The sequence below is a fragment of the Photinus pyralis genome, unplaced genomic scaffold, assembly GCF_008802855.1.
Source record: "Photinus pyralis isolate 1611_PpyrPB1 unplaced genomic scaffold, Ppyr1.3 Ppyr1.4_LG9, whole genome shotgun sequence".
NCBI classification, from domain to species: Eukaryota; Metazoa; Arthropoda; class Insecta; order Coleoptera; family Lampyridae; genus Photinus; species Photinus pyralis.
The window spans coordinates 17242765-17258991 of NW_022170878.1; the positions used below are offsets into that span (position 1 = coordinate 17242765).

The 16227-nt window shown below is 39.3% G+C and overlaps 2 protein-coding genes across 2 annotated transcripts in view; both read left to right on the forward strand.

Moving 5' to 3' along the window:
* Positions 1-474: 474 nt before the first annotated feature.
* LOC116180708 lies at positions 475-6126 on the forward strand. The gene is made up of 2 exons (XM_031500829.1): positions 475-2445; positions 5055-6126. Exon 2 carries the CDS (start codon positions 5458-5460, stop codon positions 6109-6111), a length of 654 nt encoding a protein of 217 aa, XP_031356689.1. The 5' UTR covers positions 475-2445; positions 5055-5457; the 3' UTR covers positions 6112-6126.
* Positions 6127-6363: 237 nt separating this feature from the next.
* LOC116180706 (calcium-binding mitochondrial carrier protein SCaMC-2) overlaps positions 6364-16227 on the forward strand; it is a 28925-nt gene continuing 19061 nt past the window's right edge. Inside the window, exons 1-2 of the mRNA XM_031500827.1 lie at positions 6364-6690; positions 10352-10478. Of these exons, the coding sequence (XP_031356687.1) occupies positions 6508-6690; positions 10352-10478 (310 nt within the window). The 5' untranslated portion in view covers positions 6364-6507. The remainder of the gene's footprint in view (positions 6691-10351; positions 10479-16227) is intronic.

Here is a 16227-nt window from a genome sequence, read left to right on the forward strand (position 1 = left end):
AACACTTTTTCTTATTAATTTGGATGTGAATCGTAGAATCCAATCATCAATTTGTACTTTTTCGATCAGACTTCTCAATCAAAAGTTATATAGACTAGAAAAAAATTCAAAGGGCTGAGGAAAACGAGATTTTAGGTGTTTTGTCCTAAATTGTTGATTGCTTCGCCAGACTTACGGAACACACAGAAAGTCCTTTACGGAAGGGAACGATCCTTAAAAAATAATTACTCGATCTTGTATCATATATGCAATAATTTCAAGGGAAAAGATTAACACAATCGATATTTTAATAGAATATGTTTGATCCTAATAAAAAAAGGTCAATGCCAATGTTATTACACACCATTTAGTTAATGTGCATTCAAATAAAACCATTTTAGAGATCAGTGTAGGTCTAAGTGTAAACCTGTGGAATAGTATCCACTAAAATTTAAGTGACAATTGCAGAGTAGGTAAGTACCTTACGTAAGAATACCGTTTAATTAAAAGACGTGGCCAATGCACTCCTCTTTACGATTATTGTAATTCATATTGATCAATTAAGGCAGAAGTTCTGCACCTACTTTTTTGTTAAAGTGGGCTATTGTTGTCACTGGTCGGAGCAAGTACCAATACTAAAATGACGTGCTCAATTTATAAAAAAAAGTTTTCTTACCTTCAAAAATTCGTTGTACTTGTTGTGGACATATGTGACAAGGGCACAAAGGCGGGTCTAAAAGTAATTAACGAAGGGAATGAGCAAAGAACTGGGCTGGAATACTGTCAACCAGTGGATGGAGAACAAAAAACTAAGATTTGTCCCCGACAAAACGAAGGTGGCCCTCCTAACGGTACGGGGGAGCTAAGAAGTGGTCACCATGGACATACTAGGACAGACACAATAACACTTCTTAAGTCGAAGATTTGATCGTTGTTGTATGCACTTAGCGTTTTGTATTTTTTATCATACTTAGTGTCTTACAATTTGCCTAACCACAGGGGTATGTCATCACAAGTTGAAGGAAAGAGAAGAATATGCGAACAGCACAATTCATAATGATGATGGGATCATTAAGAAATTGGAGGAATTGTTCTACTGGCACAACATACCGGAGAGTAGCTCCAGGAGACTATTATCGAAGGCACGGAGATACAGAATACCACGACTACCTCGTCAGTGGGCTCTCGGGCCCGATGAACTACCGCTGGCGACAGCAGCTGGGAATTTCAAGGTGCATTCAAACTAGTGATGGATACCCGTAAAGAATAAAAAAGGCGCCCATTGTTGTCATTCCCAAGAAGGAGTAGGGGAAAGTCAGATGATGCCCGCCATCTGTCAGGTCTGGTTGAACTTTCCTCGCAAGTTGGTTTCGTGAAAGGTAAAGACACGAAGGATACCCTGAAAAAAATCCATTCTTTGGTCATGAACGCTCACAGGAGGTAACCGTCTTGACCTCTCTGGGCATGCGAAACGCACCTCCAGAGTCATCCTAAGAGCCTGCAGGATCAAGAAGTGCCCTGCGTCGGACGCTGTGACATCTGTAGGAAAAGGATGAATGCCAAGTGAATTTGTAGGGGCGAAAACGTATTCGGCGCTGGTAGCGGGTACTGTCCCAGAACAGTTGACCTACCAGGAGTGAAATTAGACAAGAACCATATAGAACCGCGAACCGCTATAGTGTATAAAGCGCTGTGTAGAATTACGGTGGCCCTCAAGAGGGCGAGGGAGCACCCACCCTAGTTCTATATGTAATAGGCATTCCTCCTTTGGGACTCCTGGTAAGGAGAGAGGGACAGGAAGAACCAGGGGGGATCGTGGACAAAAACCCTCGTTCCAGATCTGAGTCTATGGGTCTGAAAGAGGTTTCTCACCGGTCATGGAGAGGTGGGCGAGTATCTACACTGGATAAACAGGGGGGTCACCGACTACGGAGGAAAGGATAAGCTCGCGCAACGGTAGCGTTTGGTGCTCAGGGTCGATGAATGTATCAACCCGCAGACCATCGTGCTTCTGATGCTCAAAAGTGAGATGTGGACGCGACCAGCAAGATGGTGAGCCTCCAGCACAATGCGCTTAATTATACAGTCGGTAGCAGGAAACCGCCGTACGTTATTGTACAATATCCTTAATTTAGTTTATGGGCTTGTTACAATTTTTATTGCCGTGTTATCCAATTCATCACTAGGTACCTCAATTTTAATGGTGGTTGTGGCCTTGCATGTGCGTTACTGTGTAAATCGTTTTTAATTCGAAGTACAAGTAGCTGTTACATAGTGAAATATTTATAGGTTTACAGAAACTTAACGCCCACTACAGGCAAAAAATGAAAATTTTCTGAAAGAGAGCTGCATTGTGTGTTGCCTATGATTGTCCTCAATATTTTGGAATAACTACAAATAGACGGTCTTGCAGCAACTTTAGTATCATAAGTGACGGTGATTTTTTTCCTCTAATTGCCACCAAAGGTAAGCCACCAAGGTCTGACTACCAGAAACAGAGATAGAGTCGCCAATACAAAGAGTATGTAACGCTAAGACTATTACGTAGCCTCTAAACTGCAGAAGGGACAACGTTTCTACCTGTAGAACTTAAAAAGCATATAGCCATCAAGATCTCACTACCCGAAACATACAGGGTTTGTCCCAAAAGTAATGAGCCTATTTAAAAAAATAGATTTATTGATCATACATGTAAAATACACATTTGCCAATGCGTTTTCCATGCATCGCAGGCTCTCTGGAACTCGCTTTTCGAAATGCTGTTAAGACACCTCGTCGTGGTTTTTTTATCATTGTCCAAGATTTCCAGATGCTTTCCTTTCAGTTCTCTTCTCACTCTTGGAAACAGGAAGATCTTTTCACTCTTGGGAATAAGACGAAGTCTGCGGGGTTGTGATACCGTTGACACACGGATCACTGGTCCGATAGAAGTTGACAACGAAGGCAAGACGGTGTGACTCGGCGCGTTATCCGGCCGGATCTCTGGTGGGACGTGGTTGACTCTTTGTTCACAAAATAGAATCTTAAAAAAATATTGACCCGGACACGTAATCACAGCAAGGCAAATATTGACGATTACCAGCGACAAACGCCGATGAGAAAGTTAAATACTTACTACCCTTGCTCTGAGGGTCCTCGCCCAACTCCCTGAGACTCACAACGGTTCCGCCACTGATTTTCGGACCGCTCCCTTCAGTAAAATGGAATTCGTGCCACATTGTGCTCTCGATCTGGTGTGATAGTGTTAGTGTTCCCCAAATGCAGCTATGTATAACCTTCCTTTTTTACCAAAAATCGACTACACCAAAATTTCTCGGGAAAACACTTTTTCTTATTAATTTGGGTGCATAGAATCCAAATCAATTCGTACTTTTTCGATCAGACTTCTCAATCAAAAGTTATAGACTAGAAACCAATTTCGAAAAAAAATTCAAAGGGCTGTAACTTTTGAACTAGTAGCCCAATCTTGGAACTGTTTGAAATTATGGATTCTACAGGCCACATTCTATAAGAAAATTTTTTTTCCGGGTCGATCTGAGACAATTTTTTTTTCGGGGCTCAAAAAAAGGCAGTGTATAACCTTCCTTTTTTACCAAAAATCGACTACACCAAAATTTCTCGGGAAAACACTTTTTCTTATTAATTTTGGTGCGTAGAATCCAAAACAATTCGTACTTTTTCGATCAGACTTCTCAATCAAAAGTTATAGACTAGAAACCAATTTCGAAAAAAAATTCAAAGGGCTGTAACTTTTGAACTAGTAGCCCAATCTTGGAACTGTTTGAAATTATGGATTCTACAGGCCACATTCTATAAGAAAATTTTTTTCCGGGTCGATCTGAGACAATTTTTTTTTCGGGGCTCAAAAAAAGGCAGTGTATAACCAGGGGGCACTGGCCCGGGGGGGCGGGTGGCGATTGCCACCTGGCCTGTAGATCATAATGGCCCGTTGGAAATTTATAAGTATGTGCTGTATTTAGTTTCTTGCACTATTAATAAATTATTAACACGTTTCTCTAATTGGGGTTGATGTTAGGTTGTTAAAAAATTCTGTTTTAATTGAAGTGTTTTACAATGAATTTATCATTTTTTGTCGTAGCATGAAAGTGCTGAAATACAATGATAGGCGACGCACCTCGTGTGGATTAGTATATTTTGTTACTTTTAATTATCAGCTACAATTAAAAAAAACTGTATGGTAATTGATTTTCTAGAAAGGAGTACTTTAAAATGTTTTTGTGGTGCACCTCAGAGCTACCCCCCCTCCCCCGCCACCTATTCATTACTACACTAATACTTTAATGGCCCGTACCCTATGCAATTCCACCTGGCCCGTAAGTACCCAGTCCGCCCCTGGCTATACATATACCGACGACCCCAAGATTAGTTTATACGATTCCGAAAAACGTTCCAGTAGCTCCCGACGGGTTTTCCGTCCCAACTATTTTCCGCAAACCAAACCAAACGGACGCCTCGATGAAAACCAATAATTTCGAACGTGCTCACTTACAATTTACGTCGCCATCTTCCCGTGTGGATTAGTATATTTTGTTACTTTTAATTATCAGCTACAATTAAAAAAAACTGTATGGTAATTGATTTTCTAGAAAGGAGTACTTTAAAATGTTTTTGTGGTGCACCTCAGAGCTACCCCCCCTCCCCCGCCACCTATTCATTACTACACTAATACTTTAATGGCCCGTACCCTATGCAATTCCACCTGGCCCGTAAGTACCCAGTCCGCCCCTGGCTATACATATACCGACGACCCCAAGATTAGTTTATACGATTCCGAAAAACGTTCCAGTAGCTCCCGACGGGTTTTCCGTCCCAACTATTTTCCGCAAACCAAACCAAACGGACGCCTCGATGAAAACCAATAATTTCGAACGTGCTCACTTACAATTTACGTCGCCATCTTCCCATATACACGGAGATTTTTAAAGAACCAAACCCGAAACCGAACGTTCTCTGTAATATTGGAAGACTTTTAACAAATATTAACAATAGCTCCTAAAGCTAAGACACTCTTCAAGGGATTATGGATCATGTCAAATCTTTCTAAACTTTTTCAGCGGTTCAGCGCTTTTTAGCCCTTGTTCAAAAGGCTTTTGACAAATTCCTAGAACCAACTGTAAACTGTATGGTCCATGGGAGGCGCTTCAAGCATTTTCCAGTAGCGAAGATAAAGACCTATCTTCTGCTTCGGAAAACCGCCGGTTGCCGCACAGGACGCGATAGCAACCACCGAATAGTCAAATCCGCCGCCACCGCTCGAACCAATGGAAGAGACCGCAGAACCTGATTTAGCCTCGCAGGTTGCTGAAGAACAAGATGGCTTCCAACCTGCGAAATCAAGCAAGAAAAAGAAGAAGCCGCTCATCCCCGTCTACGATTCCCTAGACCTTTGGTGGCGAAACCAGCGAGTTAAGACCGAACCCAGCTCCTCAAAGCGAGGCTGGAACCGGTAAAGGAACCATGAAACGTAAGAGCGACACCCAACCAAAGTTAAAGGCGGCGCCGGAACCTGGTAGCGAGACCGGTAACCGTATACGAACAGAGGCGATGGAACCCGTGTGTGTCCGAGATGAGGCGTACGTCTTGGCCCGCCTTCCGAAGTCGTCTCGAAGAAACGATGACGGAGCGGGCGGCCGGCGAATTTGGCACGAAGTTCCGGGTTGGATCCAAGACCTGATCCTGGAGAAGAGCCGATCCAGAGTGCGCTTCCAACATTCGTGGGATCCGTACGTTACACCGAGTCCAGTTCCGAGGATTTCAAGAAAAGGTCATCGGCCACTTCAGAAAAGAGTCTTGGGAAAACCTCCTGCGATCCTTGAGCGAGGATTGATCCCTCTGGAAAATGGTCTTCGCGGAGTATCTGCACCGTACGAAAACGCGGAACTTGACTTTATCGACGCCGTCAACCGAATGGCCAGGAGATCCCCACGACAAAACGAAGAAGCGATGCGGGCCACGACCGAAGAAGTATTCTCCGACGCCTCCAAGAGGACATCAACACCGTGGTACCCCGATGTCAAAGTTCATCGCTGTTTCTTCCCCTTTAAAATTCAGAAAGGACATAACATCTATCAGAAAGGGGTTCGACGATTTCCAGTAAATTTTGGCCTGTAAATACAATACGAAAATAGAATTTTATTTCCGTATTGTTATCGCAAACGAAACATTTCCGTTAAGGGCGACATCTTTTGATATTAAAGTGAATTGTGAACTTCAGTAGGATGGAAAGTTTGCGGGAGGGCGCGGAATTTCACCGGATTAGAGAACTTTTTTCGAATTTCTAGGTCACGCGCAACTTGTGGAATTTAGCATTGCAGACACAATTAAATTTATTGTAAAAACGGAGGGGGAGAACCTCGAGTTGGCAACGTGGTGGTGGTGGTGGTGGTTGCAAACCGGGCCGTCGGTCGCTGTCAAAAACGCGTAAGCAAAGTCGCATTGCGGAAATGTGGATCTAAGTGTGCTGTGTTTGTTATGTGATTTAATTAAATAGCGACATTTTAAATTGCAATGTTAAATCGGGGCAGTGCTGCGAAGAAAGACGAATTTCTGAATCACCATTTGCCGCACGAGGACGAGGAGCGTTTGGAGAAGGTGTTCGCGAATCTCGACCGCGATGGAAACGGAAAGATTGATATACACGATCTGTCCGTCGAACTTAAAAAGTTGGGGGTGCACCATCATTACGCGGAGGTAATTAACCACTTTGAGGTTATGAACACCAACACCCCCCCCCCTTCGTTCGGGGGGAAGGGCTGCGATATTTTTGTAGGTCGCCGGTAGCAGATATTAATATCGAGATATAAATTTGGCACGAATTCAAGAGGTTTTAATTACGCGAAAGGTCATGGCGTGGAAAAATTGAGCCAATTTCGCTTTAATCGTATTCCTGTTTTTTTTCGTCTGCTTACCTTGAATTTTACGTAATGAATAAATTAAAATTATTCACGTGCCATTCTTTTCCTTTCATGCGTGCATTTTTATCACAAGGTGGTCAGTGCATTGATTTTTAGGTTATAGGTTATGTCTTCTTTAGGTGTTAAATATATGTTGTACATGGTACTGCATATATACAGGGTGCGAAGCAAATACCCACAGAACGCCCAAGGTTACATATTAAACCAATTTATCGACCATAAATATTTATTAAAGGTCAATGACTATTTACTATCTGTGGGTGATATCTTTATCACTTGGAGGGATCTAGCGTTCGTTTTTAGTATAGTATTTTGAGTCATCTGACAAGGAAGAGGTTTGAGTACATGATAAGCTTCCTCTTTTATTCGTTATCCCAAAACAACCCCTCAAAGTTCGTGTTTTTAGAGAACTTTAAACTAAATGATTCGGGAATTCAAGAAAGTTCCGTTATTACACGGAAGTGGTTTTCGTTCATTGCTTTATTTATTAATGGCGCACAACATAAAGCCAGACCGAGAGCCAGACTTTACTGGCGATATGGATAATTAAATGAAGAGGCATGACCTCATTACAATATAATACACTTATTGTATTGTTATAATTTAATTCATTTAGTGAAAGTCCCAGGAAAAGTCTAGAAAAACCTGCGGTCGGCGAGTGTACGCCAATACGGAGATTTCTCAAAAATTGTTTGAGCTTAGTTCCGTTAGACTGTTAGAGGTTTCTGAAAGGTTTCTACCCTCGTTTCTATCTCTCCAATACATCAACAACCGTGACAGTTTCATGGTTTGGAATATCACAGATATCGCAGCGAGATAATACGGCCTGTATTCTTCGCCTAAATGCCCCCCTTCCGGATGGGTCATAATCAGTAGGTATATTGAGTCAGGTAAGAAAGTTATCGAGCCTAACCTCACTTTTTAAAGTGGAACACTGCATATTTCAATCTAAAAAAATAGCGCAGATTTTCTTTTTTCAAAAATATATATCACCAGGGATGAGATTTGAGTGATTAAAAAAACTAAGAGGTTCAAAAAGTTTGGATTAAAAAAATGAAAAAAGGTTCAAATGATCAAAAAATACAAAACATTTAAAAAATTTTTGAATCAATAGGGACGTTTTCTTGAATTTTTTGAAAATTTAATATACTATTTTTTACGAGATTTTTTATATTAAAATATGCAAGGTGTTCAATTAAAAAATATGAAATTAGATCCAATACCTTATTTACCTGACCCCATATACATATTTATTTTGAAAAAGGCGCGTTATTCAACAGTTTTGCAATAAACATTTTTCTGTACCTATTTTAACTAAGAAAATATAGGATCATTCTGAAATTGATGATAGTTTTTTTTTTATTTTCCCCCGTATTTCGTAAACGAGCGAATATTTTCAAATTTTAATTTTATAATTTTACGTAATTTTACGTCTGACCCAAAAAGAACCTACCCTAGGGATTGCTCCCTCCGTTGCCGCCTCACCACGCCCAAATATCCCACTTCTGAATGAGACATAAGTTCGGTTTAGGCGGATGCGCCGCCTCACCTCGCCCCAATGTATGGTATATAAACTCGATCACGCCCAAATATCCCACTTCCGAATGTATGGCAGGCTGTGCCGCCTCACCTCATCCAAATGTTTCGCTCCCAGATGGGAAGTAACTCGGTTTCGGCGGCTGCGCTGCCTCACCGCGCTGAAATCTTCCGCTCCCGCATGGGACATAAGCTTAGCTTCGGCGGCGGCGCAGTCGACTCATCATATCCAAATATCCCACCTCCGGATGGGAAATAAGCTCGGTATCGGCGACTGCGCCGCCTCACCACGCCTCAATGTTCCACTTCCTGATAGGACATAAGCTCGGTTTAGCCGGATGCGCCGCCTCGTCTCGCAACGCCCCCCCTCCCGAATGGGATATAAGGTCGCCCGAGCACAATAAATATAACGCCAAGGATATTTAAAAAAATCAGAAATTATTGTATTTTTTTGGATTAAGTATTATCGTTTTATAAATATAAAAGGGGTTCCAAATTAGGTCCGATAATTTTTTTACCTGACCCCGTGTACGTATTTTGAAAACGGAACATTATTCAACAATCATTATAAAGAAAGTTTTGCAATAAACATTTGTATGTGTTCCACATTTTCACAACATTTTTGAAATGTTCTAAAAACCCACATTACACATTTCCAAAATTTCCTTCCTAATTCCAACATTTGCTAAATATTTTGGAACGTTTGTATTTACAAAACGTGTTCGATATTTCCGAGGATATTTCGATAAGACTTTGTAATATTTAATATATTCGAAGATCGTGAGAATCTTTTGGAAAAATTGAGGCAATTTCGGAATTTTGAAAATGTTGGAATTAATATAGGAATGTGTCCAACTTTTTGAAAATATCGAATGTTTTGAAACCAACGTCTAGCACGTTGACCACCTTGGAGATTGGAATTTTTTTGGAAATACTTTGAAAATATTTAATTGGAATTGTTCTGGATGTTTTGGATGTGTCCTCGGAAGCGCCAAACGTTTAAGAAATGGCGATGCTTTTTACATTTTTGAAAATTTAGAAATATGTGGGAACTGTTTGAAAATGTTGCAAATGCCGAATCTCTTGAAAATGTGTAAAAAGAAGATGGAAATGTTGGAAATATTTTCGAAACTGCCAAGGTAACATGTAGGAAATCTTTGGAATATGTCGAGCATGTGACATTTTTTCAAAGCAACCTTTAGGATACTTCAAAATGGGTACCGAATTTTTTACTTTTTGGCATTTTTCGAATTTTCATATAGATCATTCCCAAAACATTTCCCACATTCCTGTAACGTAAATTTCATTGCGTCATTTATTTACAAATAATTAACAGTACGTCTTGAAATCCCTAAATAGATTTATAACAAGAAAATCTTTAGCGCGTCGAAGTAGGAACTGAACTAAAAGGCAATTCGGCCGCCATTTTGTTTATTTACAATGGTCAAAGCAATCAATATTGTAGTTTTTACGGCTGTACAATAAATGTAATTACACTTTAAAGAGCAAGGATAGCCAAAATCGTCACATTTTATCACGTTAGTTGCAAGAATTTTAAATGTGACCAGTGTAATTACGCAACCAGCAATAAGGATAACTAACGCATATTTCCGAAGTCCCTTTCTTAGTCGTTCATGTGTCTATCAGGATCTTTTGCGCTTTCATTTTGTCAGCGCAAATGGATTTAAGGGGCTGAACTATGCGCACAAAGGTCATTCGCGTAATCGATAACGATCATAAGCGTGTCGATTGACGGCTGTGAACCTTGATTTTGTCGAGTTGTAAAACTTAACAGCCGTCCGTTGAAAATTCCGATAAGCGTTATCAACCAGACAGTAAACAAGATTAATTACACTTTCCCGTCTTTAGACCTTCTAACCGTCGTTTCTTTGTTGTTCCAGAAATTCATACAGCAATCGGATAAGACTCAAAGCGGAGACGTGTCCTTGGCGGACTTCATTCTGTACGTTAAGGAGCACGAGAAGAATCTCAGACTGCACTTTTCGCATTTGGACAAAAATAAAGATGGTAAGTTGCGGCCGCGGAATGACTATTCCCTCCCAAAGCTAACCCTTTTTTGTTAAAAACAACGGAACATGTTGAAATTGGTGGATCGCATCTCATATCGTACATGGATTCAAAACTAAAGAGTTTGTTGTTAGTAGGGCCCCTCCCTTGGGACGGATGACTTGCCCCTCGTTCCGAAAATCCAAGCGTAAAGTGAGATTCGAGTGCAAGGATGAATTTCGTTGAGTAAAGGGACCTTATAACCCAAAAATATGTTTAACAGTCGGGAATTCTCTCTAATCTCAACCATTTAGGTGCTATCGATTGCCTAGGCCCAAACGGGGTAATTAACAAAATATCAAACAGGATTGTACGCTGCATTTGCATCCAAGGATCTACACGCACGTGTGAATTACGAATAATTTAATGTAGACTGAGGTGTAAATGTTCCATTATCGTAATTTGGGTCGGCCTTGGCTTAAGTAGTTCCTTGACATTACGTTCTGACCGGTACTAATCTGTTATGATTTATGTATTGCGTTATGCAAATTTGTACATGTAATTGATCGATATTCAGCAATTTCAGTTAACTTAGGCGAAGAATCAAAAGGAATAAATTAAGAACAAATTAATGAATATGAAAATAGTCACCCAATTAAATAGTATAGTGAGTGAGAAGTGTATAATCAAGTCTTTAAAGCACGCGCAACGAATTTAATGACGCGTAGCGTAGTGCAACTGCTTTAAAGACCAATTATACACGCGTTTCTTATAGTATTGTTGATTATACCTGCAATATAATTTAAAAATAAGGGAAATAAAATCATATTGACATTCAATTGCTTGTTGCAAAAGCACAAGAAAACTTGGTAGGTGCAAAATCCACTTCCAGTAAAGCCTATTAGGAAGCATGTTAAGAACAAAGTCTTAAATGCATCGTTAATACTGTTAAGGAAATGTCAAAGCTATTTAAATCTTCTACCCTTTGGGGCATTTATTCGAAACTTCGAACAATGCTGCGATTAAGAAATTGCACAAGTTTGAAAGCATACCCCAAAATACACGCGCTTGTGAAAGCTTCAAACAAGGGATAGGTACAAGCCAAAGAAACCTGGTGCACGAGCTTTTGCATTTACAGCACCTAATAAGATTTTTTATTTCAACCTCAGCTGGCAGTTTCATAAGTCTTCGTAGCGACAAAGTAATGTACGTGAGATCAGAAGGATTGAAGCAATTCACAACATCTCGAAAAGATTAGGACTCTTAGGAGAGAACAATTAGAATTATGAGGTAACAATGAGAAGACAAAGCCCTATAAATACGTATTAAGAATAATGTTGAGTCATTTGCAAATATAAATCCGATAAGCGTATTCAATGAAGCAACCACAACACACATCAGAAATAGAGAAAAGTCCGCCAAAGAACTATGATAATAGGCAATACCAAGAGCCCTTATTCCGAGCCTTATTCAGGTTAGAAGTAATGGTGTATTAAGAAAAATTGCAAGTAACCACTATGAGTGCAGGATCTTCTCTGAGCGCAACAAGTACAGGTTGTACGGAAGACAAAAATTCAAGGAGGGGCAGTAAGGTACATAGCGTGAACTCTAGCGACAAAAGAATAAAGTAAGGTCATTGACCTATAACACTTCGGATGACCTCTAACGGAAAACTAAAGAACTAAAGTAATAAATAAAGTAATTTCCATGGCAACAGCATTTATGCGTTCAGGGCAATTGTGATTTGTATTAAAAATTAGTTTATTTTTTCAAGATCCCCACTGGAACTGCATTTTATGACACCCAAAAAGCTTAAGGTCCTTGTACATGTGCGAGGTTGCGCCAGAATCAAAAATCCCTTCATTTTCTGGCCACTTCAACGCCGATATAGCACAGAACATGTTCTTGTCGAGCTTTCTCTTAGGACAATTCGACTTGATATGTCCGAATTGATTACATCTATAACACTTCACGGTTTTCTTCAGTCACCAGACTTTGGTTTCCACTTCCAAGTTTGCTTGTAGATTGTACATCCTTCTTCAACAAGTTACCATTCAAAATAAGAAAGTTGGTAGCTACTTCCCGTATAACCGACAGTAGTAGAAAACTGCCGCTATTTTAAAAAAGTTATTCATGGTCGAGAACCTTTGTGTGTCAATTTTTATGAGCGCACCATTTCCACTTTCCCATATAACGCTAATTATCTCTGTAAGGCATGCTAATTGTCCCTGTATTGCGCACACATAGTTCACGCTGCCAATAAAATGTTTATCTATATTATGTATATCATACAAAAACCCACAAAATACGAAATCATGAAAAAAATCCACCGATTTCCCAAAAGTACGAAAAATTCCGAAAATCAATTTGCGAATATTCTGGGTAGTGTTTATTGTAAATATTTATTCATTCTTGTACTTATGTCAGCATGTATCTCGATGACCTTAACTTTTAGTCGCTGTAGATATCTCCACTCAGCTGAAAATTTTTTTTTAATTTTGCGATATCCCATTTTCTCAAGAGACTTTAATCTATGACGCGATATCAGTTTAATCGTCGACTTAAACCGTGTATTTTTGCGACACAATAACCTAGGTATCTTTTTCAAAAAACCGCGATGCCTATATCCAAATCGTAAATTATTGTCGCTGCCAAGACCGAAATAAACAAAAATGTTTCATTGTATTAGGACATCGCAATCTTGTTTTTAACGAGCTCTAGTTTTTTTGTATTGTCTCGGTTGCTAACCAATTTTATTTGGAAATTTGTGGTTGTGTGACGATATTGATTGTTTACAACTTATTCTTCGCTTCTAAGCGAGCACGTTTCCAGGTGCTGTAATTAACAATATAAAGTCAATAATTGACGCTGCTCAGTGGTAATTAGGGTAGTCAGTATGCGAGTGTTTTTTAATTAACGTCACTTACACACCGCTTGATAAGCGAGTGTAATTGACGCTAAGTCGGTTTCCTAATAAAAATAGGCGTGGCCGTATCCTACTTTATTTATTTACACACAAAGACAAAAAACTAATGGATTGGAAAACAGGAAAAGACACATGAGAAGAGCACAGAACAAAGAAGAAAGAATATGAGGATACATGCGAACGCAAAAAAGAATTACAAAAGAGGAAGTAAGAGAAATATAAAGTATCAAAAACGAAAATGAAGAGTGAAAATTTATAAACAAAGAGAGAAAATATAAAGAAGGAATACTGGACGACATTGGAGAAAAAGAAGGGAATAACTACTTTATGCAAAGTTTAAACGGACAGATAAGCTTCAGAGGTGAAAAAACAAAAAGAAGGAGTGAAAAGGGGGTTGAAGTAATAGGGGAAGAAGAAATGGAAGCCGAAATAGCAAAAATGAAAAAAGAAACCAGACCAAATAACCAGAGTTGGACTGGGTCACTGGGTCACCTGGGTCACTAAATTAAACTGGGTCGCTTGGTCACGTCATACTCTTTTCAGTTACCCAGTGACCCAGTTTGACCCAGTGACCCAACTTGACCCAGTGACCCCGTTTGACCCAGTGATCCAGTTTGACCCAGCGACCCAATTTCACCCGGGGACCCAATTCGACCCAGTCACCTAGTTTGATCGAATAACGCAGTTAAGTCAGTGCCCTCGGTTCAAGTGTACAGATTATGAAATAAATGAAATGCTGGTTTGTTGAAAATAATACTCGATTGCTTGACAATTGCCATTTCTGTGATGTTTGCTTTAATACTGCCGTAAAAAACTTTCCATGTTCCGAATTGTATTAGAATAATGTTATTTCTTTGCTTCAGGGCTTACCAGTTTGCTTACAGGTGTTCATTCACATTTAATTTTTTCTACTAGTTAGCTTAATCGAAATAAATCTTTTCTCTAAATACTTTCATTGACTACTTGACTACAAACTATAAACAAATGCATTTGATTTTTTTAGGTATTAGTTCTCTTGAATGAAATTGGGCTACGTGCTTGTTGCCGAATATTATTGAGGAAGTTTTTTTTAAAATTAAAAGTTACTTGAAATTGTTTTGGATGATACCTAACAATAATTTAATTACTGGGCCACCGGGTCAAGACGGGTCACTGAGTAAAGCTGGGTCAAGATGGGTCAATCTGGGTCACTGGGTCACGGGGTCAAGCTGGGTCACTGGGTCAGTAAACTCACTGGGTCACTCTATGCTTGACCCAGTCCAACTCTGCAAATAACAAATGAGATGATAATACATGCGCCGGAAAACGTGAAACAGCAAATCAGAAAAATCATTAACAGGGTAGGGAGAGGAGGAGGATTTCCGGAAAGTTGGAAAGAAGGAGAAATGGGCCCAATATACATAAAAGGAAACAAAGATGACATCAAATACTATAGGGGAATCACACTCCTAAACTCAACATACAAACTTTACGCTAAAATACTAAACAACCGATTAAATGAAGAAGTAGAGGACAAAGAAATACTAGATGAAACACAAATGGGCTTTAGGAAGGGAAGGGGGACGATAGACAACATATACATAATAAATCACGCAGTACAATAAGAACTGGAAAAGAACGGAGGTAATGTCTACACAATAAACACAGAAAAATAAAAAATAATGGTTTTTACAAAAAGAAGAAAGAAGAATAAGGACGAGACATCGTGGAAAATCGAAGGAAAAGAAATAGAAGAAATTTCGGAAGTTAAATACCTTGGGTACACACTAATGAAAAACGGAGGACCAAGTGCTCACATAAGACAAATAAAAAAAAAGCAAGTGGATTAATACCTCAGATATGGAGCATAGCAGAAAGAAAATTCAAAAACTATAGAATCAAGAAAATGATGTTCAACTACCTGATCAAAAGCACAGTGATGTACGGGGCAGAAATATGGGGGTGGAAGGAGATAGAGGACATTGAGCGGATACAAAACAAATCCTAAAATGGATCCTAGGATTGGCAAGTACTTACATACTTCTGGAGGAAACCAAACAAGATAAGATGAGGATAGAAGCGGGATATAGAGTAGTTAAATACGAAGAAAGGATAGAAATAGAAGAAAATGGGTTACTAAAAGAAACTCAAGGAGAGAAAGAAGACCAAAAGTGGACAGAAGAAAGAAGAAGATATTTCTAAAGAAATGGGTATGCAGAAGATGGTGCGGAAAGATTACGAAGAGAAGGAGTAAATATACCAATGATTATGAAGGAGAGAGACAAAGACAACCAATTACAATACCAAATCAATCGAATAGAAAACAGCACCTACAATACCACGTACAAGGAAATAAAAACATTACACTTGCCAAAATATCTACAGAACAACAAAAATATAAAAACCATTGCAAGATTTAGATGCGGAAATGAAAACAGAACCGGGAAAAGATGGAAGGAAGAAAAGTTCAGACTATGTAAGGAAGAAACAGAGACGATAGAACACGTGATATACAGATGCAGCAAAACCAAGACGAGCAAAACAGTAAAGGAAGATGGAAGAGGAATCGACTGGATGAGAAGGACGTTGCAGAGAAGAGAGGAATAAGAATAAACTTTATTTTGCTATTTCTGATGTTGTACTACTTAGTATCATATATATGCTATATATCCCAATCTCGGATAAGCGGCATCACGGGCACAATACAAGATATAAGGAACAACTTTTACCACCCGTGTACAGGTTATGTTTGTCAAAAAGTAACTCACTTAATCTCTCGCTCTATAATAAATTAAATAAGGAAATAAAAAAGTCACCATTACGGGAATTTAACCGAACATTAAAAAAATATATTATAGCAAATTG